Genomic DNA, 27431 nt, shown 5'->3' on the forward strand with positions numbered 1-27431 from the left:
TGAAGAATTTAGCGTCATCTTCACTCAACTACATAGAGTTCGAAGTTAGCCCAAGTCACATGAGACCTTGTCTCAAAAGAAAAAAAAAAGGAATACCTGCGGCTGAAATAGGCATAACTTTTTATTTCCAGGTTTTAGGTTGGGGACCCGCCCGCAGACTCTTCTAAGGTTCCCGGGCCCCAATTACTAGGGCAAAGGTCGACCCTGGCCCCTGGCGCTGTCTGGTCCGTGAGACCACACCCCGCTCCGCGTTGCCAAGGCACCCAGAAGCGTCCTAAGGCAGAAAGGCCCAAAACTTGGCCGCTGGTTAGGGTGTGAACAGAGCCTTGGGGGCGACGCGAGAAGCTTCTCGGACCTCGTCTCAGCCGGAGTTCTCAGCGGGGCCGCAGCGCACCTCCCACAACCCACGACACTTCTGCTGGAGGAAGCCCGAGCGCCACCATGGACCACGCGCGCCCGGCCCGCGGCGGGCAGCCAGGCGCAAGAGCACGCCGCCTCGGCCCCTGCCTCCCGCCCCGCCTCCTCCCGCGCCCAGGCCTCCCGCTCCTCCCCGACCGGGGCGGCCGCCTCGGCCCCCAGCCCCGCCCCGCCGCCAGGCTCCGCCTCCCGCTCCAGCGTGAGCCCAGCCCCGGGCCGCGGTTGCTGCTCCAGCCGCTGCGCGCTGGCCTTGGCGTGCGCGCTGGCCCGGCCGACCTTCCGGAGCCTCTCTTGGCCCCGCCGTCCGTACGCCGGCAAGATGGCGGCGCCCAGCGAACCCGCGGGCTTCTCTCGCAGCGGTCTCTTCTCCTTCCTGCCCGGCGGCGCGCGCTCCCAGATGACCGACGACGACTTGGTGACTGACGCGCGGGGCCGGGGCGCAGGGCATCGAAACGCCGCCGCCTCCGCCTCGGCCTCGGCCCCGCAAGGTTTGAAGCACGGGAAGCCGCCGTGCCGGGCCTGTGTGGACTTCAAGTCGTGGATGCGGACCCAGCAGAAGGTGCAGATGCCCCACCTGGCCGCCCGGTCGCGTTTCCCAGCCCCACACCGGGTTTCTCAGGGTTGGCTATGCCTAAACACGTCCATCCCCTCACCCACACACACCGTTAGGCTCGAACTTTGAGCTTTCAGCCACCGGCTGGCTGGATCGATTTAGTGGGCTGTCAACTGAAAAAGGGAGCATTCTTGTCAATTTTATTTTTTTGGTGATCCTGGGAATCCGAACCCAAGTCCTCTGGCGTGCAACGCAAACAGTATGCCACTGGGTTGGAATTTTGTGGGCTTTTGGTTGGGGAAGAATGAACTGACCCTTAGTCGGCCTACTTCTGCAGCGGGACATCAAGTTTAGGGAGGATTGCCCACAGGATCGGGAGGAACTGGGTCGCCACACCTGGGCTTTCCTCCACACGCTGGCCGCCTATTACCCGGACATGCCCACCCCAGAACAGCAGCAAGATATGGCCCAGTTCATACATATATTTTCCAAGTTTTACCCCTGCGAGGAGTGTGCGGAAGACATAAGGAAGAGGTAAGTGTGCAGTATCTCTGCCAGTAGGGCCCCTGATGGGGGCCTGGCAGATGTCATAAGAGGGGCCTAGGAAAATGGTTGCAGGAGAGAGGGGTCACCAAAAGGGATGTTGGGTCATGGGAGCCTTCTCCTTTCTCCTCAAAAAGCCCAGTTCTGTGGATCCTTATCCTTAAGGTTTTTAGGAAGGGCTTCCTTCCACTTCCTAAAGATTGACTAAGATTCCACCTTGCCTAACTTCCCTAATCCCTCAGCGTGGTTACTGATTTTAAAAACGGGAATGAACTTTGTGGTGGTGGCACACGTCTTTAATCCCAGCATTCTGGAGGCAGAGGAAGGTGCTTCTCTGAGAGTTCAAGGCCAGTCTGGTCTTCAAAGTGAGTTCAAGGACAGCCAGGGCTACTTGGAGAAACCCTGTCTTAAGAAAACCAAACAAACAAAAAAACAGGAATGAAATAAACTATCACTCTCAATGTCTTAACCTGTATTTCTAGGTTGGACCTGTTGGGCAGTTGTGCTTGCTATTTGAGGCCTGGACAGTTAGGAATGAGGGTGATCTCTTGCTAACTGGGCCACTCTCTTGGGCCAGGCCCCACCTGTCTACTCTGCCTGGGGCTAGAGACCATGGGACAATGCTCCCTGATTGTTACAAGGTTGTAAAGTTGCCTGCCTCAGTCAGTATATCTTTCTCTGGGCTCTTGCCAAGTCAGGTGAATGAGTGAGCAGCCCTGGAAGTTGCCCAAGCCCAGGAAACTCCAGAGTCAACCCTGCTCATCATCTGCTTGGAACACGAATGCATTCCCAAGTTTAATTCATAGCAGTGCCCCAGCTCCCTGTCTCCAGGCACTGGCAAGAACAGAGTCAACACCTCCTTACCGTCTTCCTGTGCTTCTCTCACAAAGGATAAGCAGGAACCAGCCAGACACAAGCACTCGGGTCTCCTTCAGCCAGTGGCTGTGCCGTCTGCACAATGAGGTGAATCGGAAGCTGGGCAAGCCTGATTTTGACTGCTCCAGAGTAGATGAGCGATGGCGTGACGGCTGGAAGGACGGCTCCTGTGACTAGAAGATTGTCAGCAGAGCGTGTGGGGCATCTGGCCAGGATCCATGGGCAACCTGGCTAGCGAGGGAAGGACAGCCTATCGATTAAAGTGCATCTGAGCCAAAGCTTTTCTTCGGTGGGGTGGAGGAGGTAGGGTCCCTAGGACACTGCCAATGGGAACCTTACCCACAAGATTGAGAAGTGGAGGTACCCACTGTGGCCTCCTCAGCTAAGGTGCCATGAAGATGAGAGGCATCTTTCCACAGGCTGCCCCATATCCTTTATAATGCAGCCTCTTGCCCATTACACAGTTGGGACATGGTTGCCCATAGGAAGACAGGCTAGACCATTGCCAGGGGTGCCTATAGAACTATGACACTGGCAGCTCAGCTCTGTGCCATTTCACCGAGCTGTCTATTCTGCACTCTGTTCCCAGCTCTAGGAGGGTTCTTCTCTGAGGGTGTGCCCACTGTACTGCCCACTGCCTGCCTGGCACATGTTCTTCCACAGCTGTGACATGCCTGAAAGCAGATGATCCTGAGTATCTGCTCCCTTAGGAGTTGGAGACCAAAATAAAATGAAGTGACGTAGGGCCTGGTCTTTGTGTGCTTTGTACTGATGGACAGGCCTGCTTTTGCTTTTATGTGATTGGTTGGATCATTTTGTACTGGCAGAAGTCATTATGGAGCGGCTGAGACAAGCTCTTAGTGAAGTCAGAATTCCCAGGGCGAGAAAGAAGCTGAAGATGACTAGGACACTATGGGATACAAATGGGGAGCGGCCAGAGTGTTGGCAGCTAGGAACTTGGGGTACGCCCTCCAGTTGGGCTCCTCTGGATCTGCTCAGTTCAGTCTGACCTTCGGCGATTCTCCCAACTAGAGCATCCCAGCAGCAGTGTGTAAGGATACTTACTATTCTTTCCTGTGTTGGCCTTCTGTGGGTGAGGACTAGCTGGGTATGACTTCCTTGTGCTGGCTGTTTCTCCAGCACCCATGTAGTGACTCCAGTCCCAGGGGATCCAATACCATGGGTACCAGGTACAAAAGCCCATACAGAAATACATACAAGGGCAAACACTCAAAACACATTTATTTGTTGTCTGTGTCTGTTGGTCCCCCTCCCTGCTTGTTTTCTCTGTGTAGCCCTGGCTGGTCTAGAACTCTCTCTGTAGACCAGGCTTGCCTTGAACTCACAGAAATCCACCTGCCTCTGCCTCCTGAATGATGGGATTAAAGGTGTGCACCACCACTGCTTAGTTCAAAACATTACAAAAAGAAAAGGAAAAGCCAGGTGTGACACATGTGCCTTTGCCTTCAGCACCAGCGCTCAGGATGCAGAGGTGGTCAGATCTCTGGGAAGTCTGAGGACAGCTTGGTCTACATAGATCCTGCCTTAAAACAAGAGAGGGAAAACCAATAACTCAATTTATTTTTAAAAAACTCAAAACTTGGGGCTGGAGAGATGGCTCAGAGGTTAAGAGCACTTACTGCTCTTCCAGAGGTCCTGAGTTCAATTCCCAGCAACCACATGGTGGCTCGCAACCATCCGAAATGAGATCTGGTGTGCGGAAGATACATGGAATGTTGTATATATAATAAATAAATCTTTAAAAAAAGCCTCAAGGGCTGGATGGCTCACAACCATCTATAATGAGGTCTGGTGCCCTCTTCTGGCCTGCAGGCATACACATAGAATATTGTATACATAATAAATAAATATTTAAAAAAAAAACCCTCAAAACTTTCATTTTGTCCCTGTTCACAGGGCATCCACAAGACAAGTGAAGCTGTAGTGTAAAGTAAGTTTATGGTCTGAGCTGTCAGTGGTCAGCACATAGAGAGGCAACACAGGAATACGAGCCCAGCATGATGGTCCACACTTTAATTCCAGTTCCTCATAGTGAGACCCTGTCAACAGAGGGATCCATCACAAGCCTATAGATCTGGCAAATGGAGGACAGGAAAGGGCTTTCAAGAAGAGCCTCATAGGGGCTGGAGAGATGGCTCAGTGGTTAAGAGCACTTACTGCTCTTCCAGAGGTCCTGAGTTCAATTCCCAGCAACCACATGGTGGCTCACAACCATCTGTACTGAGGTATGGCGCCCTCCTCTGGCGTGTGGGCATACATGGAGGCAGAATGTTGTATTTATTTATTATAAATAAATCTAAAAATTTTTTTTTAAAAAAGGCTCACGAGCCGGGCGGTGGTGGCACACACCTTTAATCCCAGCACTCGGGAGGCAGAGGCAGGCGGATCTCTGTGAGTTCGAGACCAGCCTTGGTCTACAAGAGCTAGTTCCAGGACAGGCTCCAAAACCACAAAGAAACCCTGTCTCGAAAAACAAACAAAAAAAAAAAAAAAAAAAAAGAGGCTCACGATGGCTAGGGATGTAGCTCTGAGGGGAAATGCTTGCCTGGCATGCATAATACCCCAGGTTCTATTCCCAGCAATGGGAAAATAAGAAGGCTATGAGATAGACATTGGAGGTGTGAGCTGTGTGTATGAATGAGGAGAATCAAGCTTGATTCTGAAATGGCAGGCGGAGGAGCCCGGCTAGGTGCAGGGTAGGGACTTAATTATATTGCAGGTACTGAGGGAAAAGGGGAGGGAGAGGTACTAGAAATAGATGGGCAACAACCTGAATTTGCTGCTAAGGGGAACAGAAGCTGTTTATTTGGTGGTATTAGGAATTTAATCTGAGACACCCACCCCATGCATGCTAGGCAGGTGTTCTGCCTCCGGGCTATATACTCAGCCCAAGAACTGTTTTTCAGAGAATGTGCTGCATTTTTTTCCTGAATGCGGATATAAATGATGGAGGAAAAGGGGAGAATGGATGATAACACAGATCTGCCCACAGCTAAAATGGGATTCAAGGTATCAGGGAGTTGACCAAACTGGTGGGCTGCACCTGCTCTGTTCACTTGTGTCCCAGAAACAACTGGTTTCCTAGGGACTGGACACCACAGCTGCCCTTCCCTCTGAAGAATGAACAACAGGTCACAGTAAAGTGCTTGGCACTGCACAGTCTTAATGTGTGTAAGCTTTGCTTATATCTGGCTCTGTTCCCAGGGACAACTGGGGGTCTCACCCATCATCTTTTACTCTACCCCCGCTTCTGCAGTGACCATGAAGGTAGCGTCATTCAGTCTCCTACCAGCCTGGCACTGGAAGCATGAAGTGGGTCTATGGGATTCCCAGCAGTGGCCAGGGTAACTAGGTAACATCTGGAACAAGATGGTATCTCTGCTGCTTCTCCCCTCTGTGAACTCAGGATTAAATGGCCACAGATCAATTCTGGAGACCAGAGATGGAAAAAGCTTGTGGAAGACATGACCCCACCAGAGGAAAGGAACAGAGATGTTCAACCTTCACTCCTGCTGGCCACAGTGGTCTCTGCCTCCCAGACGAGTGTCCCTGAAGGCAAATGCCATTCTTCTCACCTGGCCCTGTTAGGAAGGTACAGCCTGTGAAGGAGAAGTCAGAATGCAGTGGGGATGTGAGCCGCAGCAATACAGGTGTGTACCACATTTCTAAGCTGAGATTTTCTTCTTTCTCAGTCAGAAAGAGGACAGGGGCTTCATTCCTTACATGTTTTTTGATTTTCTTTCTATAGTGATGAAAGGGCTAATGAGAAAGGCCCCCAGTGACTTACCCCCGGTCTTCTGAGACTAGGGTGTGGGGACTGGTTGTCTTTCCCTGAATGCAAAGGGCAAGATGCTAGGCCTCAGTTTCCCCTTATATACTCACCAAAAGGCCCTCCTGGTCAGAGAAGCACACTGATGATGTGCTCATCCTTCTGTCAATGATCTTGGCCATGACAAAATCTGAGTTCAGTCCTTACCTTCTCTTGCCCACCTCTAAACCCCATGAGGACCTCGCTTTGTCTTTCCAGAGAATGTCTCCATCTTCGACTTTGTCACGCAGGGGACAGAGAGCAGGAAGGACGCAGGGAAGGGCTTAGGTCCCCTGCGCGTGGACCCTGTCGGGGGCGCTGGCTCGGCCCCGCCCCGCGCGCCCCCGCCGCAGCCGACGCGCGCTCCCAGAACGCGGCGGTAGCGGCAGCATCCGTAGCATCCCCAGCCTCAGCAGCAGCCCCGGGCGGTCTCTGGCAGGGTAGACCGGCGGGACAAACGGACAAAAGGCACCGGTCCTGCCATGGAGGGAGCCTCCTTCGGCGCGGGCCGTGCGGGAGCTGCCTTCGATCCCGTGAGCTTCGCGAAGCGGCCCCAGACCCTATTGCGGGCCGTGTCTTGGGTGAGTGGCCCCAAAGCAGGCCCCTTCCTGGTCCCCCATCTCTCCTAGCATCCCTGTCTCCCACCCTCACCCGCCCCCTGCCCATAGCCCCTCACCCTCCTCTCCGTCGGCCCCTCCCCCCCGACCGCAGGTTGGGGTGACGTCACATAGCTAGGCGCGCCCACCTGCGGGCGGGGGAAGGGCCGACTGTTACCAATAGACCTTGAGAGGTCACCGCTGGTCTCCCCCTGCCCTCAGTTCTTTAGATCTAATCCAGTTCCCTTCCTCAGCATTCTCTTCATTTTTCAGGTTCCCAAAACCTGGAAGTGGGTATAGGGTTGCGGATGTGGTTCTCCGAGGGGTTCAGGGACTAAATTCCAGATGGGAAAGGGGGCATGGGAGCACAGTTCCTTCCTTTGCTGGATCATAAATTCACCAGGTTCATTTAAAGGGAGGTGGTCCTTCCTAGACCCCTTAGGTCTCAGTTGAAGGAGGGCAAGGGGGCTCCTGGCTGGTGTAGTTAGAAGGGGCTCATCCGGGAAGGCTTCCCGGAAATGGCATGGAAGCTGCAGACTAGGGGTAATCTATCCCATTGAGCATGTTTTGCCTGTTCTAACCCCTAGGGCAGAAGATTTAGGAGATGGGTGCCAAGTTCTGGATTTTGTCCAGCTGACACTCGTCTAATTTCCACGCCTGTCTTGGAGGAGGGCGGTTCCCAGGGTGGGGCATCCCCTCCCCGCAAGATCGTGTGGACTGAAGCAAGTCTCTTCTGGTCCTGACTTGTGCATTGCTCTCAAGGGACTTGTCCATGCTGTGGCATTTTCCATGGCTACATTATCAAGAAGTTTGGGTGAGAAAGGAGTGAAATATGATTTGAGACTGGAGGACATTTCTTGGAGACACAGGACTGCCTAGACTTAGTGTGTGCTTCCATCCTGCCCCGGAGAACTGGTGGGCAGGAGGTACTGAAGTCAGACTAAACCTTGGAAGTCAGTGGTCACCAGGCAGTGGTGGTGCTCGCCTTTAATCCTAGTACTCAGGAGGCAGAGACAGGCAGATATCAGAGTTTGAGGCCAGCCTGGTCTACAAAACGAGTTCCAGGACAGCCAGGACTATTTCACAGAGAAACCATGTTTCAGATAACCAAAAAGAAAAAAAGGTCAGTGTTCAACTTTAGAGAGCCCAATTTTCTAAAGCTTTAGAATCATTGCTCTTGACTGATTTTTTTTTTTTTTTTGAGACAGAGTCTCTCTGTAGCTTTTGGAGCCTGTCCTGGAACTTGCTCTGTAGACCAGGCTGGCCTCAAACTCTGATATCTGCTTGTCTCTGCCTCCTGGGTGCTGGGATTAAAAACGCACACAATCACCACCCGGCTTTGACTGATATTTTAACTGGTTACTCACAGTGATCATTTCTGGTGTCCACTATTGCTAGTGGACATTCTTGGACCCAGCATTCCTAGCCAGGTCAGTTTACTTCATGTGGTACTCTAAGGAGCAGACACATGCAGCTGCCATATGCAGAGGTTCAGTTCAGAAGGGGAAAGGCTGGCATACTTGCATATTTACCTAGACAGCTGTCCCTTGGCTTTACCCTCAACAGTGCCCTGGCCTATCATAAGCCCAGAAGTCACCCATATGGGTGAAGGCTTCTGTCTTCACACTTTTAAGTAAACTCTGGGAGGCCATAGGTTCCAAGACCTGCAGAAGAGCCAAGGAGCTATGGCTCTTAGCAGTCATATGACCGACTTCACCATGGGAACTCTAATACGCCTCCTCTAAAGGGGATAGGAAGAGTGGTGTCTCAGATATTTTATGTTTATGAGTGTTTTCCTGCATGTATGTCTGTGCACCATGTGTGTGTTTGGTACTGGCAGAGACCAGAGAGGGCATCGGATTCCCTGTCACCAAGTTACAGTCTTGAGCTTCCACATGGGTGCTGGGAATCAAACCTAGCCAGTGCTTTTAACTCTTGAGCCATCTCATTTGAGCTCTGTATTATTGTTTTATTAGTGTCTTAGGTAGCCAAGGCTGTCTTCCTCTGATCCTTCTTACTCCACTTCCAGAGTGTTGTGATTACAGACCTACAGTATTACCTCCATGCAAACCTAAGCAAAGTAGCGGTTTTAGCTACTCTGTAAATGCCTCTTTCTTTTTATTTCTTTATAGACCAGGTTAACCTCGAACTCGAGATCCGCCTGTCTCTGCCTCCTGAATACTGGTATTAAAGGTGTGTGCCACCCCCACCCAGCTTCTTTATTTTCAATAATTCCTCAATATGCAGGAGGGTGGGAAGATGGGTTAGATGCTGCAGGAGAACTCTGGGACAGGCATAGAGACTTGGGGCTTTTGACAGGGGCAACAGATGCCTTCGGGCAGTGGTATGAGGAGGCCTCATAGCCCTAAACTCCGCCTGCTGCTGGCAGGTTTTCTCTATTGCCGTGTTCGGGCCCATAGTCAACGAAGGCTATGTAAACGCGGACAGCGGTCCAGAGTTGCGTTGCGTCTTCAACGGAAACGCGGGCGCCTGTCGCTTCGGCGTCGTGCTGGGTCTCGGGGCCTTCATCGCCTGCGCTGCCTTCCTGCTGCTGGACGCGCGTTTTCAGCAGATCAGCAGCGTCCGAGACCGTCGCCGCGCTGTGCTTCTGGACCTGGGCTTCTCAGGTGGGCGGGGCCGGCGGTGAGAGGCGTGGCCTAATGAAGAGTGGGGTGGGGCGGAACCTGGTGCGTTGAGCTGAAGGGGCTTGAAGAGGTACAGTCTGATTTAATCAGGGAGATCGAAGGGTCGGGGGGGGGGGCGTGACTGGTCCTCTAAGAAATGGGACCGGGCGTGGGGACTGCCGCGGGGCTTCTTCCGGGGAATGTAGCAGGTTTCCAGATGCGCCTCAGGATTTTGAGCCCGTAGGACCCAACCACCTAGAGGTACGGAGGGAGCCCTGTGTTGGGAGCGCCGGGGGTCTCAGGGCTTATGGCTAACACAGTAAATGGAATGAATGTCTGACGCAAGGTGCAAGGGTGAGCTGCGAAGGGGCGGGGTCTTGGAGGTCCTGTAAACAGGGATTTTCCGGTGAACCGGAGGGACCTTCTCTAGTTCAACTAGACCACCGATCCTGGTGGTGGAACACCATCTGATCACCAGTCCCCACCTGCAGGTGTCTGGTCCTTCCTGTGGTTCGTAGGCTTCTGTTTCCTCACCAATCAGTGGCAGCGCACAGCGCCAGGACCAGGCACTGCACAGGCTGGGGATGCGGCGCGGGCCGCCATCGCGTTCAGCTTCTTCTCCATCCTCAGCTGGGTGAGTGCGGGTCCCGTGGGTAGTGGGGCCTGGAGTGTCTCCGGGTTTGCTCCAGCTGATCCTGGCTCTCTCACCCAGGTGGCACTCACCGTGAAGGCCCTGCAGCGGTTCCGCCTGGGCACCGATATGTCTCTGTTTGCCACAGATCAGCTAGGTGCTGGGGCTGCCCAGGCCTACCCAGGCTACCCAGTGGGCAGTGGTGTGGAGGGCACAGAAACATACCAGAGCCCGCCCTTCACCGAAACCCTGGACACCAGCCCCAAAGGGTACCAGGTGCCTGCCTACTAGTAGCTGTTACGCTTCGGCCAGGGCTGGAAGGCCACCTCACCATCGTAGGCCTCGAGGCCTCCTGGGACCTTTCCTGGGTCCTACCGTCCCAGTGCCAAGGACAGAGAAAGTTGGCCACTGTGGGTCTCTGGGACCAAGGGGAGTAGCCTCCCTAGGATTCCTGGACTGTCCCCACAAAGTTTCCCCTAGTTAGAGGTCCCAGTTCTAAGGCCCTCTGAGAATAAAACAGTACTGCCTGAAGTGGGCTGTCCTAGGAAGCATTCCTTTCATGGGCCAGCGAACCACAGGCTCACCTGTCCACTCTAGGGTCAGAAGTCCAGCAGCCTTCCAGGGCAGGGTGCAAGGGCTTCTGAGGACCAGGGAAAGGGAGTCTATTTGCACCCTTAGGTGGGGTTATGGCCCTTGTTCCCAGTCCCATGTCTCTGTGGACAGTGACTGCCCTGGCTCCTATCATTGTGGTCCACCCTGTCCAGAGGCCTCCCTCTACTTCCTCTTGCAGGATTCCCTAGAACAGCTCAGCCCTGTCGGTATTGTGATTGTGATTAAGCCTTCAGATTTCATCTCATAGTGCTCCCATAAGCTGCCCCCCTCTGTGTGGCTCCTGCCCAGGTGTGGGTGCAGAAGCCCAGGAAGGCATAGACAGCTATGAGCCTGGGTACCCACTCTTCAGTAAGACCTTCCCTAGGGAAGAGTGAGACAGCTGGGTACCTGGGTAACAGGCAAGACAAGCCTCTTACAAGGTCTCATCTGCCCAGGGTGTTGCTGAAGGGTCATTCCTGTAAATGGCTTAACCTTGCTTCCTGAACCAGTCCCCCCTATTCTATTGTCTGTTCCCTTTTAAGGCTCAGACCAGGTCCCTGTGCATAGCAGACTACTCATGCATTGCTTGAAGCTGGCTTTCACATCAAGTCAAACCAAATGCGTTGCCATATCTCATTCTTCCAGACAAAATGCCTCCCTGTGGAGTTGCAGTTGAATGACAACCCTGTATGTTGTAGCATAGACCAATTATGTGGATATTTAAGTGATCATGTTTACAGTTTTTGTATATATGGATCTATTTCTCTCTCTTCTGAAAGAACAATCCGTGATTGTGTATTTTCAGTGTCCCCTGTTAAAACTGCAACTTCTTTACAATAAAGACTGTAAATGCATTGACCACAGCTAAGGTACTCCTAGAATCATTTTCACCCCATCCCTGCTGTGCTGGGGTCTTAGGACATCAGGACCCAGAATTTGGCAGAGGGTAGGAAGATGGAAGTTAGGCTGACTACTAGGTTTTAGAGAAAGACCACAGGACTATGATCCCTTAATAGATCACATTGGTCTGGTGAAATCTGCTACTCAGTGCAAGCTCTCGGAAACGCTGGAGACTGCTGTGGAGTATTAATTAGCTGAAAATGTGTTACATTCGTTTATGCTGTGAAACCCGTGTTTAATGATACAAAGATGTGTCGCAAAGCGCCCGGCTTTAATCCCAGCACTCGGGAGGCAGAGGCAGGCAGATCTCTGTGAGTTCGAGACCAGCTTGGTCTACAGAGCTAGTTCCAGGACAGACTTCAAAGCCACAGAGAAACCCTGTCTCGAAAAACCAAAAAAAAAAAAAAAAAAAAACCAAAGATGTGTCGCATTTGTTTAACTCTGTGAAGCTGTTACTTTGCCTGTCTAAAACACCTGACTGATCTAATAAAGAGCTGAATGACCAATAGCTAGACCGGAAAGAGAACTAGGCAGGGCTGCCAGGCAGGGAGAATAGAGGAGGGTGGAGTGAGAAAGAGGAGGATGCCAGGGGCCAGCCACACCAGTGACAGAGTAAGAAGTAAATACACACAGATTAGAGAAAGGTAAAAGCCCAGAGGCAAAAGGTAGGCAGAATAATTTAAGAAAAGCTGGCTAGAAATAAGCCAAGCTAAGGCTGGACATTCATAAGAAAGAATAAGTCTCCCAGTATTTAATTGGGAGTTGGGTGGTGGGCCCCCAAAGAACAAAGAGTAAAAATAGCCAACTGCAAGAGATCCTTTCCTTTTGTCCCTTTTCTTGTTTCCTTTTGTCTTTTCTTGCTGTAGTGTGTGTACGTGTCAGTGTTTTGTTTTGTTTGAGACAGGGTTTCTCTTGTGTAGCTCTGCCTGTCCTGGAACTCTAGGCCAAGCTGGCCTAGAACTCAGAGATCTGCTTGCCTCTGCCTCCCTGGGATTAAAGGTGTGCGCCACCACCACCCGTCAAAAAAAGATTTGTTTTCTTTTATGTGCATGTGTATGTGTCTGTGGGAATGAATGTATGCCACATTTATGCTGGTACCTGTGGAAACCAGAAGAGGGCTCTGGATTCCCTGGATCTGGAGCTACAAGCAGTGGTGAGCTGCTTCATGTGGGTGCTGGGGACTGAACCTGAGTTCTCTGCAAGAGCAGAAAGTGCTTTTAACCACTGGGCCATCTCTCCAGTTCTCACCCCCAATCTCCTTTTGAGACAAAGTCTCTCCATATAGCCCTGACTGTCCAGGTATTTGCTATGTAAACCAGGCTGGCCTTGAACTCAGAGCTCTAGCTACCTCTGCTAGGATTAATATATAATAAGTCCATATTTATATATTTAAATTCCATATAAATGAAATCACACAAAAAATTTTTTTCCTTGAGATAGTCAGGGTCTCACTATATAGTCCTGGTTGGCTTAGAAATTGATGTGTAGACCAGGCTGGTCTCAAATTTGAAATGATTCCCTTGACTCTGATAGCTAACTGCTGGGAGTACAGGCTTGCATCAAGCACATCAATCACCACACTTGTTTCACATGCTGCTAGAGATTGAACTCAGGACTTAGTGCAAACACTTTCCAAATTGAGCTACATCTAGTCTCAATACAAACAACCGTTTTTTCTTTTCTTGGTCTTTTAGACAGGGTTTCTCTGTAGCTTTGGAGCCTGTCCTGGAACTAGCTCTTGTAGACTAGGCTGGCCTCAAACTCACAGAGATCCGCCTGCCTCTGCCTCCCGAGTGCTGGGATTAAAGGCGTGCGCCACCACCGCCCGGCCCGCCCGACCTTTGGTTTTTCTGTGAAACAACAGACTGGCCTGGAACTTAGAGATCCTCCCGTCTCTGCCTCCTGAAGGCTGAGATTAAAGGCATTCACCACCACTGCCAGGCTCAACGTGTCGTGTCCCCCCCCCTTTTAAAAATGTTTATCTTAGCCCAGCACTTGGGAGGCAGAGGCAGGCGGATCTCTGTGAGTTCGAGACCAGCCTGGTCTACAGAGCTAGTTCCAGGACAGGTTCCAAAACCACAGAGAAACCCTGTCTCGAAAAAAAAAATGTTTATCTTGCTTTAGTAACTAATTGACATGGTTGGTCCAGGCGGCTCCTTCCATTGGTGACTATCAGTTCTGTTTTGGATCTTTTAGATGTTAGGGTGCTATTCAGACCTGGCTCATGTGAACATCCCAATGTCCAGTCTGATACAGGATTGGTGGCAAAATGTGGAGGGTATATGGGTACCTGGGACATGAACTTTGACCTCATTATTTTCTGGAGTCATTTTCCTAAATCTCTGACTTTATTTGATCTCTGTAGTACTTTCTAGTTCCCTGGGGCTCTTTCCTTGGTCCTGTTAAGAAACTTGCAGGGCAGTGGTGGCATATGCCTTTAACCCCAACAGAGGCAGGCGGATCTCAGGGAGTTTGACACCAGCATGGTCTACAAACCAAGTTCTAAGACAACCAGGATTCTGTAAAGATCGTGTTTCAAGAAAGAAAACAAAGAAAAACTCAAAAAACTTTTATGTATGCTTGTGCGTAAACATTAGGGACCACCTTGTAGGAGCTGTCTCTCCTATTGGGTAGGTTCTAGGAGATCAAACAAGTTGCCAAGTTTGGCAGCAAGCACCTTTACCCACTAAAACATTTTGCTGGCCCCGCACACCCCTTTATTTATTTACTTACTTGCTTATTTATTTAACAAGTTTTACTCATTCGTTTTATTGATTCATTTATTCATTTATAGAGGTAGAGTTTTTCTGTATAGCGCTGTTATCCTGGAACTCACTCTATAGACCAGGCTGGCCTTGAACTCAAGAGATCACCTGCCCTTGTCTCCCATGTGGTGGGATTAAAGGTATGTGCCACCACCTCCCAGCCATGTAACCCTATTTTTGAAAGGCAGTTTCATTGATAATCAATTGTTAGGTCATGCACGGCCAGGTCTGTTCTGGGAAATCTAGGCAGTGCCTTAGCTCCATGTGGGACCCAGGGCTGCCAACCTCTTCCTGTGAACAAACCCCTGCTGCCAAGCCACTCCTCTAGGCCTCCTTGCACCCCAGCATACATAGTGCATGTATCCAGGCTTCCTGATACACTCAGAGGCAGAGATACTCAGGACACCACCTATGTGCAGTACTGTAAAATAAATTTATTTGAAGATAAACTGTCTTTTATAAAATGTCAGAGGCAATTTGAGATCTTAGTTTAACTTGTCTCATAAAAAGATTGAACTTCAAGTAGCACAATTTTGTGTGTGGTTTTAATCTGGAACATTCTCTCTGAAACAGCCAATTGTCTACACAGCACACTGACTCTGACTCCAGCACCAGTACACCCGAAGCTGTCAGCTGTGGGCTCGACTCAGAAGGGCTCTTCAGGCCACTGAGACATCTAGCTATGACCACAGGTTCAGGTCCCGACATCCTAGTCCTTCCCTCCCCTGGCACATTCCAAAATCCCAATACAAACCAAGATTGGCTCTCTTCCAAGCAGGGGACAGAACTTAAGTGATGGTGCACAGAGTAGACCTTCCCTGATGCCCTCCTGGCAGGCCTGGATAACCAGGAGGCCTGAGCCTCAGCCTTCCCAGGGCCCAGCCTAGCTGCCTGGCAGCTGGGAAAAGGAAGGAGGCGCTAGGGTGTGACAGCTCTTGCCCTCACCAGCAGGAGCTACGTAATGATCCTGGCAATGGCTTGAAGGGAGGGGAAGTCATCGTCCCGGGCAGCGTGCAGTGCCTGGTGGCTGCTGATGTCACCGTGTGCCAGTACCTGCTGGCAGGTGGGGCACACGCAGCAGTCCAGGCCCAGCTGTTGGGTGCTGGTCTGCCACACATTCTTCTTGTTCTTCTTAGACTTGGAGCTGGGAGGCTTCTCACGACTGCAGAAGTCAGTGTGTGCGGACAGCAGCTCCTGTTGTTTGGCTATGTCTGGTAGGAGCGCCAGCAGCTCACTGAAGATCTTTTGGAAGTTCTCCCCAAGCAGGTCTCGGCAGCTTTTGTAGTACTGAGCCGCAGAGATCATCCCCTGCCACCCAGAGAGCCACAGCCAGTCATTTTCACCCTGGGCAAAGACAGGCCAGCCTCCCAACTGCTCTCACCTCACCTGTCTGAACTCCCCTGAATGGCTCTTAAACTTGCTGAAGCAGGCCTCACTCTGCAGAAAGTCCTTGATGGACTGGATAAGCTGTAGGTTCCTCTCCCGGAAGTTCTCAGGAACTAAGTAAGCTCGTGGCGTGGGTGTTAGCCGGGGTCTGAGGTCAGATGAGGAGGCTTGAGCATTTAGGGTGACTTAGGTTGCACCCTCCCATGAGTACCCAGTGACCAGTGGCAGATCAGAAGGTCATGGAGCCCACCCCACTTACGCTTTCATGGTGGTGGTGGTGGGACTGGGAATACAGGCTGAGTGGGAACTGGGCAGGAAACTGGAGAAGCCAGGGGGTGGCTTGCTGACGGGAGGCACCAGGCCTGGTGGGAGTGGGGGTGGAGACGGTGTACTCTTCGAGAACACCACGGTGTTAAAGCCTGCAGGGTGACAAGAACCTCAACGTGGTCCCAACTGGTCCAGTTTTTCTGAGTGCCCAGCCCTGTAGCAGGTTCAGGACCAGAACCCTATGTGGGGGACTCACCACTGTAGGGAACTCCCTGCCCTACAAAGCACTAAGAAGTAGTTAGCTGTGGCAGCTCAGGGTGGCTCCTGCATCCAGAGTGGACACAGCAGCACACAGGTTTCCTCTTTGGGAGAACTGGGAGTCCACCACACATTCCCACCGTGGGCTGACCTCCTGCCTGACCCTAGGACGCTAGCGCTTCTCAGAAACCTGAGGAACACATACCTGGGGGAGGAGGCATCCTGGGTGGACAAGGGCCTCCAAGTGCTGGGAAGTCCTCCTGTGCTATGGGGCAGGCGAGGGGACCCAGAGGCCTCGGAAGCCCTGGAGGCTCCTTTGGGGTGCTCCGGGCCAGGGCTGGCCCCTCCGAATGTCCATTGACAATGGTTGCTGGCACTTCAGCTTTGCTTAGAGAGGAGTCAGGGGCCTGCTCAGCCCCAGAGGGCTTTGGGATGTGATCAGGGGGCAGCAATGGGGATGACGCAGCACCAGTCTTCTCAGAGCCCACCTTCTTCTTCTTGCCAACCTTGGTAGAACTCTGGTTGGCAGTTGGTGCCAGCAAAGAAGAAACAGCCACTGGAGTGGGCACACTCCGAAGCTCCTGCACAGTGAGGCCACCACCCTCCTCCTCATCCACTGGGGCTGGGCCACCCTTCCGGCCACCCCTGCTCCCCTTCCCTGCCTTCCGGGGAGGCTGGCTGCCACCAACTACAGCCTGGGCCCCTGGTGTAGGTGGGTTCCCTTTCTTGCTGCAGCTGCTGTTCCAAGCTGAGATGAGGCTAGAGGGGGCACTGCTGGGCTTGGGTGCCGAGGAAACCAAGGCAGGGAAGTCCTCTTCCTGGAAGGTGTTTTTGCCCCTGGGAGGACCAGGATAAGCCAGTGCCAGGCCCACAGAACCTGGGGTAACCGCTGTGCAGCAGGAGGAAGTGGAGGCACAGAGACTGGGGAAGTCTTCATCCTTGAGCTTGGGGTTAGGTGGTGGGAGGGTGCTGGATCCAGGGAAGGGAGAACTGGTCAGTGGTTCATCAGCAGGACTTGGTCAAATCTGTCCTGTCTATCACAGACACCACACCCTCCTTCCCAATTCCCAAACATACTTTGAGGGGGCAGCCACTGGTCCTGGGCCTGTGGTTGGGAAGGCTTCTTGGCTTACAGGACCGTTTGTTGAGGCTTCCTTGGAGCCTACAGACACGAAATGAGTTCAGGGAAGTCTGTGAGAACAGGCTTGGGGAAGATGAGATGTTGACTAGGAGCTGGCAGCTTTTCCCACCCAGGCGGGTTGCTGTTACCTGTGCCTTCACCCTGAGTCCGAGGCAGGCGCCGGGAGCCACGGGGCTCCTCAGACCCCCTGGCTGCTGCATCCTCTTTCTTAGGCCTGCTACCCTCTTCCCGGTCCTCAGCCCTATGAGTATCCTCTTGCTGTTGAGCAGCCACGGAGGCCCGGATAGCAGCTGCCACTTCTCGGTCTTCTTCTTCCCTAGGACGGAGCAGGGGTGGGGGAAGACATCAGACTGGGCAAGACCCAAAGGCACAGCCTCAGACAGGCAGTGTCTGGGCTCAATCCCTGCTGTAGCCTGGGCACATCGTTGCTTCGCAGGTACTTCCTGACACAACTGCACCCTGCTTCTGAGCGCCATTCCTCCCCCCAGATTCTGCTGTCTCTGGCTAGCAATAGATAAAGAAGAAAGAACATTCTACTTGCTGAGCAGACATTGTTGCCACCCTCAGGACCCCAGGAACTCTGGCTGGAGCCCACTGACCTCATGCCTATTCCCAGCTTGACTGCTGGCAGCTGCCACCATGTGGAGGTGGTGCCAGGAGAATGTCAGTGGTATGCAAATCCTCCCACCTCTTGTACCTCCAGCTTCCCCGGCGGTTCTGCTGGGCTCCACGCCCGCTGGCCCGGCCAGCTCGGCCCTGGCGGTTGTACCTGTCCACCTCCTCGTAGTCCTCACCACTGACGACTCCTGTGGTCAGTACCAAAAAACTGCTGTCCAGACCATACTGATGGCCATGCTCCTGTCTGGATGGCAGAGGCTTCCCCACCCCCAAAACTTATATTATCTGCAACGATAGGCCAGACACTGCAGAATCCAAACCCGCCATGACCTTTAGAAACTGGTGCCCAGTTAGTGCAAGGACAGGCCTAGTCCCTACCTTAGGAGATGGGAAATACAGAGTGGGCCTCAGTGATAGTCTCCTGAGGCAGAGAAGTAGCCTAGGGATTCCAGAGCCAAAGATGCAAAACACAGGAGAGGAGTGTAAGTGGACAGGAAAGGAACGAATTCTCACTAGGTTTAGGTGCTCAGGCTGAGTGGGTGCCTCCAGTGTCTCAGTTGAGCAGGGGTCTAACTGAGACCTGGATCTGAGGTCTGGGAAGCAAGGACTCACAGAAGGCCCCAGCAACTAAGCCTAGCTGAGCCTATAGGCACTTAGCTCACCCTCACTCCGGCGTGAGTGCCGTGGTGCAAAGCTAAATTGAAGGTCAATCTGCCGGTTCTGGCGTGCCTCAGCCCGGCTGCGGCTGTGGCAAGCTGTTTTATGAGCCTTGAGGTCTATCTCAGTGCGGAAGGCATGGGTGAACTGTTCAGTGCTGCAGCGGCCCTCCTCACACAGAAAGTGCTTCTCCCGGAAGTGTTCACGCAGGTATGCATAATCACTGTCAGACAGAGTCAGCAGAAGCCAGATCATCTACTGCACAACGGGTAACTCCCAGAAAAGTCCTAGGAGCATCACCACTACCTTCCCTGCAGCATCCCAGGCTCACCCACCTATAGGACTTCCAGGCTCCACCCCCTGCAGCAGCCCAGGCTCACCCACCTATAGTAATCCTGGGCCCCATCAGAGTCACAGAAATGGCAGAAGTAGTGGTCACGGCGCAAGTGCTTGAGCAGCTCATCATTGTCCAGGTAACGCTCATCACAGAACTTACAGAGTGGATGTCCTCGATGGGATGTATCATCAGGGTCACCCTGCATGCGGTGACGAGCCAGGTCCTTGCGTGAGTACCACTTGCGCTCATAGGTGAAGATCTGCAGAAAACACAAGGCTAGACACAGGGTTGGGGCTCCCAAGTCTCACAGTGGAGCATCATGGACAATGAGAGGACCCTGATAGTATCAGCTCTGCCCTAGAGCCAACTGAAGGCTGGAGGATCCTTGCAGCCACTGGGGGCCCCTTCTTGCCCATTCATAAGCAACCTAAGGCTCTGTAGGGGCCTGGGAGTTTCTGGGGATTCCCCGGGGCAGCCCCCTCATCCTCAGGGCACACCTTGAGGTGCTTGAGGCACAACTTGCAGCAGAAGAGCTCATGTTGCTTCCGCATGTGCTGCTCCAAGTCTCCGAAGAGGCCAAAGGATGGCAGGTGGGGGCACCGTGGACATTCATGCTGCAACAGTTGCCTGGGGAGACAACAGAGCCACCCACCATGCTGGGCTCTAAGTGTTACTGTCCAGAACAGAGCCACATGCCAGGCCCCCACCCAGGGAGACAATGACTGTGCTCACAGGACACAGGATCCAAGTCTGTGATTCTAGCTAGCCTTTTTTAGAGTTTTGGGGACCCTAAGTTAAATATCTGTTTGCATACTCTTGTGTCCCTCAAAAGGCTAAAACAGCTAACACACACCCTCATTTCCACTGCCACCCTGGGAGAGCAACGAGCTCCTTGTCTTGCAAGATGGGCCTGAGATCACTAGCACCAACTACTCCCCATTCCTGATTCTGAGGGGTCATACAGATGCAAGGTAGCTGCCGCCCCTCCAGCTGAGGACCCCTCACCTGTACAATGCAAACACCTTTCCATCTGCAAAATAGATGTCGTATTTCTTCTCATGCTGGAGCTGGTGGATGGGGATCATGGCAAAGGCAGGAAGCTTCTTCCCAAAGACCACCTGGAGAGATAGAGTGGTGAGCAGGAACTGGATGGGATGGCCAAGGACCAAGCAGAGACAGAAGAGGAGCCCTCACAGTAATAAGTGGGTAGCATCCGCTGGTTCCACAGATAGCCAAGGCTCCTCTCACTGGAAGCAGCATACAAGAACTAGAGGACAGATGTGATATCCAGGCTCTCCACCAGGAGGCAGCCATGCTTTCTGTAGGCCTGATATCCACCGTAAAGGCCCAGAGGAGAGCAGAGTACTGAAGTTCCACTGGGTGGTGTGGGGTTGGAGGGCATGCACCCTAGAGAGCAACTACGGAAATAGCAAAAGTTACGTGGGAGCTGTCAGCTGACCAACACCTGGCTACCCTGTCCATGATGCCACAGGAGAAAAGGGTGCTCACAAGACTGGCACCTGGACTTGACCACTCCTGTCAGAGTCCCGTGCTTCTGCTTGTGTAGGCTGCCTAAGTCCAGGCATGAGCCATACACACACTGCAGCCACTGGAGAAGGGGCCTAGCGGGTACACCAAGTGCCTGGGAGAGGGATCTGGACACTGAAGCCTTCCCCCGACTGACCCCATCTCCTCCATGAAGCTCCTCCACGTGGTGACTTACAGTGCCAACCACAGGGACCCTCGTTATCACACCTCTCTGACTCAAGCCCTTGCCAGGTGCCTCTCTGCCATGGCCCCCATCTGGCACTGGTCACAGGCTTCAGCTCAGCCTTTTCAGTACATCCCTGCTGGGAAAGGTCACAGCAAGGTCACCTGTTGCGGCTAGGCTTAGCCCAGGAGGGGATTTTGAGCCAAAATATACAAGAGTTTGGGCAGCTCAGGAGTGACAGGGCAAAGTGGGTCCACTCACACACATGGCCCCAAGCAGCAAAACGTCTAAAGCTGGTTCTCTGGAGGAGCTGGGGGAGAGGCCAGCTCCACTTTGTCATGATATACTTGGAAATGGCACACAGACAAGAATCTAGCCCTTGTCAGGAGTCAAGTGAACCTCCATGATCTAGCCACACCCAGTTAGGGGTGGGAACAAGTCAGCAGAGGCCTAACAAACCTCACTGTCATAGCTGGTAAGGCTGGATACAAGTAGGCAGTACCTTGGATGCAGCTATACCCCCAACATCATCTTTAGTTGTTTTTTTTTTTTTAGACAGGGTTTTATAGAAACCAGGTTTGCCAGAAAAATGCTGTGTTGCCATAGTTGGCTCTGAATTCCCAGACTCTCCCTGCCTCCACCTACCAAGTACTAGGATTATAGGAGTGTATTACCTACCTGGTTTAAGACCATCTAGACTTTTATTTATTTAGACAGTGTCTTAATAAGTAGTTCTGACTGACCCATTTAAAAAAAAAAAAAGCTGGGTGGTGGCAGCACACACCTTTAATCCCAGTGCTTGGAAGGCAGGGGCAAGTGAATTTCTTGAGAGTTAGAGAGGCTAGCGTGGTCTACAAAGAAAGTTCCAGGGCAGCCAGGGCTATAACACAAAGAAACCCTGTCTTGAAAAATAAACAAAAACCAATACTGCCTCAGCTTTCAAAGTTTCCAAATTTACAGGCATGAGCCACAATACCACGTTACAGATGATGCTTAAATGGCGGTCACAGCCGTGCCCTCCTAAAGGCAAACCAATGAAGGCTCACAGTGGGGATTCCATACATGGCTGTGCTGCCCCCTCCATAATGCAGCTTTCCTGTTCCCTGGAAGCATTTGGGAGGCAGAGGCAGGTGGATCTCTGTGAGTTCGAGGCTAGCCTGGTCTACAGAGTGAGATCAAGGATGGTCAGGGCTACAGAGAAACCCTGTCTCAAAAACAAACAAATAAGAAGAGGAGCTCAGGGCCATGAACCATGCAGAGTGCTGGTAGGAACAGCTTGAAAGCTCCTCAACAAAAGCAAACATACCAGGCACAGCCACACCCCCATTTAGCTCCTCCAAGACAGGCAGAAGAGCAGTCTGAGGAAACTCCCTGAAGCTGCCAAAAAGCATCCAAGCCCAACAGACGTAGCGGAGGATCAACTTCCTTCCCTAAAGGAAGCAGCGCCAGGGACGCCCCCGACACTGCTACCAGCTCCGGGGACCTCTCTCAGCTGTGCACTTGGATCTACTCTGCGTGGCATCTCAGGCTATCATGGAAGAGGTTGATCTACCTTGGGGCTATGGGCACAGCCCCTTGAACACCTCTGTTGGGCAGCTAGTGCCAAAACATGCTGAGCAGAGCACTCATCTGTGCTAGCCACCTCTCATCTTGTGCGTTCATGCCCTACACATGCTGGCTTGTTGCTCATCCACAGCACATCTCCATGAACAGCCCGAGGTGCCCAGAGGAGAGGCAGGGAGATAGCACACATCCTGTAATGAGTATGACCAGAAGCCAGACAGAGTTCTTATGAAGGGCCTGGCTGGGATGAGAGTGCAAGGGAACCAGAGACCTGCTTTACCTTGTGCCACCGAGGCTAAGAACCAAGAAACATGATTATCAACTGCAGGCAGAAGTGATGTCAAGGGGCCACTGAGCCAAGTCTGCATAGGAATGGGGTGTGGATCTGCAAAGCAGAAACAGGACCATCAAGGCCCAGGCATACCAGTCTGGTGGAGGTAAATCTAATCTACATACACCTGGGTCAGGCTGAGAGGTAGGGGTTCAAGAAGGGAACGGAAGTACAGGAAAAGGCCTAGGAAAAGGTTCATGGGCAGGGCAGGCCAAAGGCTGGGTGTGTTGGGTCTGATGCCAGCAGGCCTGGAGCTCTAGGCGAACAAAACCTGCCCTTTCCCAGGCAGAGAGACCAAGACTGTCCATCTAGGCTGCCTCAGTGGGCGACAGAAGAGCAGGGCATCCTGGGGCATCCCCAGCAGCAAGACCCTCCCTTCCTGTGGACATCCCTGTGAGGCTAGGCAGGAGCAAAGGAGACAAAAACAAGGTGTTAGGGAGAGAAGAGTCCTAGGAAAAGGGTCATGATCTGAGGAGGAAGCTTAGGCCAGGTCAGGTCTGGGTGTGAGGCTGGATTACTCTGGGGAGCCCTGGGCTAGGCAGCATAGGGTCCAGAGGTCAGGCAAGGATGCTTCTGAATCAGCCATGTGGGATTGGCAGCCCAGTTCCAGGGGAGACTGACGGGGGTGGGAAGCTTGCTCAGGTAGTGGCTGCCAGAGGACCTTGCTCCTCCTAACTTCCAGTATGCAATAGTGTTAGGTAAAGAGAAGATAAAGCCGGGCGGTGGTGGCGCACGCCTTTAATCCCAGCACTTGGGAGGCAGAGGTAGGTGGATCTATGTGAGTTTGTGGCCAGCCTGGTCTACAGAGTGGGTTCCAGGACATACAAAGAAATCCTGTCTGGAAACCTATCCCTGAAAAAAGACAGGTGAGACATCATGCATCAAGAGTGTGCAATGGGGGTGTGTGTGTGTAATGGGACGGGCGGGACTGGACTGGAAAGATGGTTCAGTGGTTAAGAGAGTTTGCTTCTCTTCCAGAGAACTTGGGTTCAGTTCATAGCACCCACATAGAAGCTTACAACCATCTGTAACTCCAGTTCCAGAGGATTCAACATCTTCTTCTGGAATAACATGCACACATACACATAAAAGAAAAATAAATCTTTTAATTAAAAAATTATTTTATGTGTATATTTGCCTGCATTATGTTTGTGCACCATGTTCATGCGTGGTGCTCACTGATGCTCACAGAAATGGATGTTAGATCTCCTGGTGGGAGTCCAACTGGTGACAGAAGCAGGGATAACTTTTGGAAAGACCAGGATCCCTAGGCATAGTGGAACAGACATTTAATCTCAGTATTCAGGAGGCAGAGACAGATGGATCTTTACGAGTTCCAGGCCAGCCTGTGTATACAGTGAGACTGTCCAAAGAAAGGAAGGGAGAGTGGGAGGAATCACAGATGGCAGACAATTCACAACAGAAAAATACCCATGAGTCATCAGGTACGGCCTGCTGACCTGGGCCTTGCAGCAACCCTGGGAAGGCCTTCAACATTCCCCTCCCACTTCCCCCACTTGTGGGTGGGGGGTGTGGCCTGTCCAGAGATGTGACAAGCAACAGGATAAAGAAAATGGCTCTGGAGAGATGTGCTCAGAGGAACACAAGAAGCTCCCAATGGCTTAATCACCAGGGTGTGTTGGTCTCTCTCCCCAGTGCTAAAGACTGAGCACAAGGCTCTCCACCACCCAGCGTTGAATCAGTTTTGTCCACTACCTCCACAGCCTCACACCAGATGTCAGGCCACCTAAGCTGCTGTGTTGAAATCAGGACTGCCCTGGTTCTGCACCAGACGCAACTTCAAAGTTGTGCACTGTCTCTCTGCTATACTTGAACGCCACTCCAAAGTCTGTACAAAGAAGATCAAGGTAGACAGATCATCCAACAAAGGAAGCTGGCTAGTTCCACATGACTTTTTCGAGACAGGGTTTCTCTGTGTCGCTCTGGCTGGCCTCAAACTCGGAAGTCTGCCTGTTTCTACCTCTCAAGCGCAGGGACTAAAGGCTCCATACAACATCTTACACATATCCCTCCTGATTTCATTTATTCACATTAAGGGAAGCCAAGGGCAGGGTTCAGGAACTAAGGGTCACTGGGTAGGAACACAAGTCATACTCAAGGTAATGCAGAACTCAGGAACAAGGAAGCTACAAGATTACAAGTGAAGAAGCCACGGGATGAATGAAGAGACTGAGCTGGACAGTATCACCTCACCCAATTCCCCAAGAACTCTTGTTGCCCAGCATGGTGGTGCAAACCCACGAGGAAGCCCAGGCTTGGCCAAGCCACACCCCAGCCAGGGCAAGCTGACATCTCATGTCAACAGCCCCCGCCACAGAGCTTAGAGGGTGTGGGGCCCACAAGGAACGAGGGAGGACAGACACTGGCTACAGCTGACACATGTATGTGTTCACTAACTTCCTGAGTGAAATCCAAAGCCGGGCTAGGACTACAAATGTAAAGACCCCCGAAATGTCTTCCTTCCTAGAAGGAAGCTAAAGGCGGGCTGGAAAACCCCAGTGTTTTGACTTTCCCATCAATATATGATGCACGACTGGCCAGCAAAGCAAGGACCTCTGGGTAGGTCACCAGCCAAAGGCTTCCTGGAATGTTTCTGAACCCCAGATCTCACCCAGAAAGGTAAGGTTCCTTCCACCACGTTACAGACCAAGTTAGGGAATGCTCCAGAGTTTCAGCTGACTCCTTTAACATAAATATTAAGAAAGAAAAGCCAGGCATAGTGGCACAACTCTTAATCCCAGCACTCAGGAGACAGAGGCAGGTGGATCTCTGAGTTCAGGCTAACCTGGCCTATACAGGTGAGTTCCAGGATAGCCAGAGCTACGTAGTGAGATCCTGTCTTGAAACAAAACAGAAAAACATGTGGGACATGGTGGTGCACTGTCTTTAATCCCAGCACTCAGGAGGCAGACATAGGTAAATCTCTGGTTTAGAGGCCAAACACAGTCAACATAACAAGTTCCAGGCCAGCCAGGACTATATAGTGAGACCCTGTCTCAAAAAAGAGCCAGGGCAGAACTCAAATCAAAAATTTGAAGGCAGAAACTGAAGGAGAGGCCGGGTGGTGGTAGTACATGCCTTAAATCCCAGAACTAGGGAGGCAGAGCAGGTCAATCTCTAATTTGAGGCCACCCTGGTCTACAGAGCTAGTTCTAGAATAGTCAAAGCTATACAAAGAAATCCTGTCTCAAGAAACCAGATAGAGAGAGAGAGAGAGAAAATATTCTTAGCATTATTCTATCTCTGCATTACTTCTAAGAACAGGAAAACGAGATTCCCTGGCAGATGCCACTAGCCAAAGCCTTCCATGAACCAACCAAGGTAATTTCACAATGCTGGAAGTAAACAGATCTCTAAAGGCAGCAAACCAAAGGAGTCCAGCTGGACACTGCTCACCAACAGCTGGCACTGCTGGAGTGTGGGGGAACACTCCATGCGCCCTCTGACCCCTTCAGGGGTTTCCAAGCCTAGACAATAAGAAGCATCTCCTTCCCTCCACTTAGGAAGGAACCCCCAAAACTAGAACTAGTAAGAAGAAGGAAAACTTCCTAACATTGTGGACCGCCAAGCACCTGGGAATCAAGTTCTGGCATCACCTCCACTCTCTGGAACTAAGGGTCACCGGTGGGGCCCAGAAGCCCGACTACTCTGGAAATGTCCAGTTTAATCCTTTTCTACAGAACAGTCAGCTTCCAGGATAGACAGTCCCTGGAGGTTCCCCCTGGCTGTCTCCTCTACCTTAGTGACGATCCCGAAAACATGAACACTCACAGACCAAGAGAGCTTTCGACCTGACCCTGCCCTTCCCGCGGAGGGTCACAGGCTTCGAGTTCCCACAGGCATCGCTCCTCCTCCCCCGGCCCAGACGCCTCTGGCTTCCCCAGTCCCAGGAGGCCCGGCAATCGCACGCCGCTCGGACCGACCACCGGGCCTCCGGCGGCAGCGGGCGCGGCCAGGCCGCGGCCGAACACCGAGCAGGCAAAGCCATCAGGAGCCCGCCCTCTTCGCTCCGCTCCCCGTCGCGTGCCCCGCTGGCGCACCTGGCGCAGCTCCTCGCGGCACACGGCGCAGTAGCGCTGCTCGCACAGCACCCGCATCTTGGTAGAGCACCGGTAGCACACCGGGTGATCGCAGCGGCCCAGTGCCGTAGCCTCCAGGTCGCCGCAGCACAGCACGCAGCTCCCGCCGCCCCGCTCGGGCGCTGCCACCGCCTCCAGAGCCGCGCGCCGCCCCTCGGCGCCAGCCGCCGCCGCCATGGCCGGGCTCCGGCCCCCTCCCGGCCGGCGCGGCACGGCGCGGCACGGCGCGGCCTGGCTCCCGACAGAACCGCCCCTTCCGTCAACGTCACTGCCCCTCCAGGCAACCGCCCCGCCTGGCGGAAGTACGCACTGCGACTTCCTCCCGGGCTTGGTAAGGTGCAGAGCAGGTCGTGCTCCAGGCATTCTATCCTGTGACTCGTAGAATCATCCTGGTCATTCCGACGCAGGAGTCTCTTCTCTTTCTCCCGGCCCTAGTTCTAGAGACGCCAAATGAAGCTCAGGGAATCCAGTATTTCCGATAAACTACGAACAGAAGCTAAGTATCACACAAACACTGGACGTGTTATATTCATATCTGAAATTCAAATTTAACTGGAGAATTACTATGCATGAGGCTCTGGGTTCTATTCCTAGCACACACACACTCTCTCTCTCTCTCTCTCTCTTTATATATATATATATATATATATATATATATATATATATATATATATATATATATACATATATATATGCTAGTAATGAATAGATCCAACAACCTTTTCAGGACCCTACTT

General features: G+C 52.4%; 3 protein-coding genes across 4 annotated transcripts; 2 read left to right on the forward strand and 1 right to left on the reverse strand.

Moving 5' to 3' along the window:
* The first annotated feature begins 579 nt into the window (after positions 1-579).
* Gfer (growth factor, augmenter of liver regeneration) lies at positions 580-3133 on the forward strand. The gene is made up of 3 exons (XM_075941586.1): positions 580-976; positions 1308-1504; positions 2404-3133. Exons 1-3 carry the CDS (start codon positions 737-739, stop codon positions 2564-2566), a joined length of 600 nt encoding a protein of 199 aa, XP_075797701.1. The 5' UTR covers positions 580-736; the 3' UTR covers positions 2567-3133.
* Positions 3134-6567: 3434 nt separating this feature from the next.
* Positions 6568-11523, forward strand: Syngr3 (synaptogyrin 3). Its single transcript, XM_075941587.1, has 4 exons — positions 6568-6799; positions 9204-9441; positions 9930-10072; positions 10151-11523. The coding sequence occupies exons 1-4, from the start codon at positions 6701-6703 to the stop codon at positions 10358-10360; spliced, it is 690 nt and encodes a 229-aa protein (XP_075797702.1). The 5' UTR covers positions 6568-6700; the 3' UTR covers positions 10361-11523.
* Positions 11524-14739: 3216 nt separating this feature from the next.
* Znf598 (zinc finger protein 598, E3 ubiquitin ligase) lies at positions 14740-26926 on the reverse strand. 2 transcript variants are annotated; one of them, XM_075941589.1, is made up of 12 exons: positions 26656-26926; positions 19995-20107; positions 19487-19616; positions 19037-19248; positions 18658-18875; positions 18066-18183; positions 17506-17693; positions 17314-17398; positions 16442-17205; positions 15971-16130; positions 15712-15859; positions 14740-15633 (listed from the first exon to the last, which is right to left on the reverse strand). In XM_075941589.1, the coding sequence occupies exons 1-12, from the start codon at positions 26869-26871 to the stop codon at positions 15280-15282; spliced, it is 2706 nt and encodes a 901-aa protein (XP_075797704.1). In that variant the 5' UTR covers positions 26872-26926; the 3' UTR covers positions 14740-15279. The 2 variants fall into 2 exon arrangements, with proteins under 2 accessions (XP_075797704.1, XP_075797703.1); XM_075941588.1 differs by having other exon boundaries at positions 18075-18183; positions 26656-26914.
* Positions 26927-27431: the final 505 nt, after the last annotated feature.

The sequence above is a fragment of the Microtus pennsylvanicus genome, chromosome 11 (assembly GCF_037038515.1).
Source record: "Microtus pennsylvanicus isolate mMicPen1 chromosome 11, mMicPen1.hap1, whole genome shotgun sequence".
NCBI classification, from domain to species: domain Eukaryota; kingdom Metazoa; phylum Chordata; class Mammalia; order Rodentia; family Cricetidae; genus Microtus; species Microtus pennsylvanicus.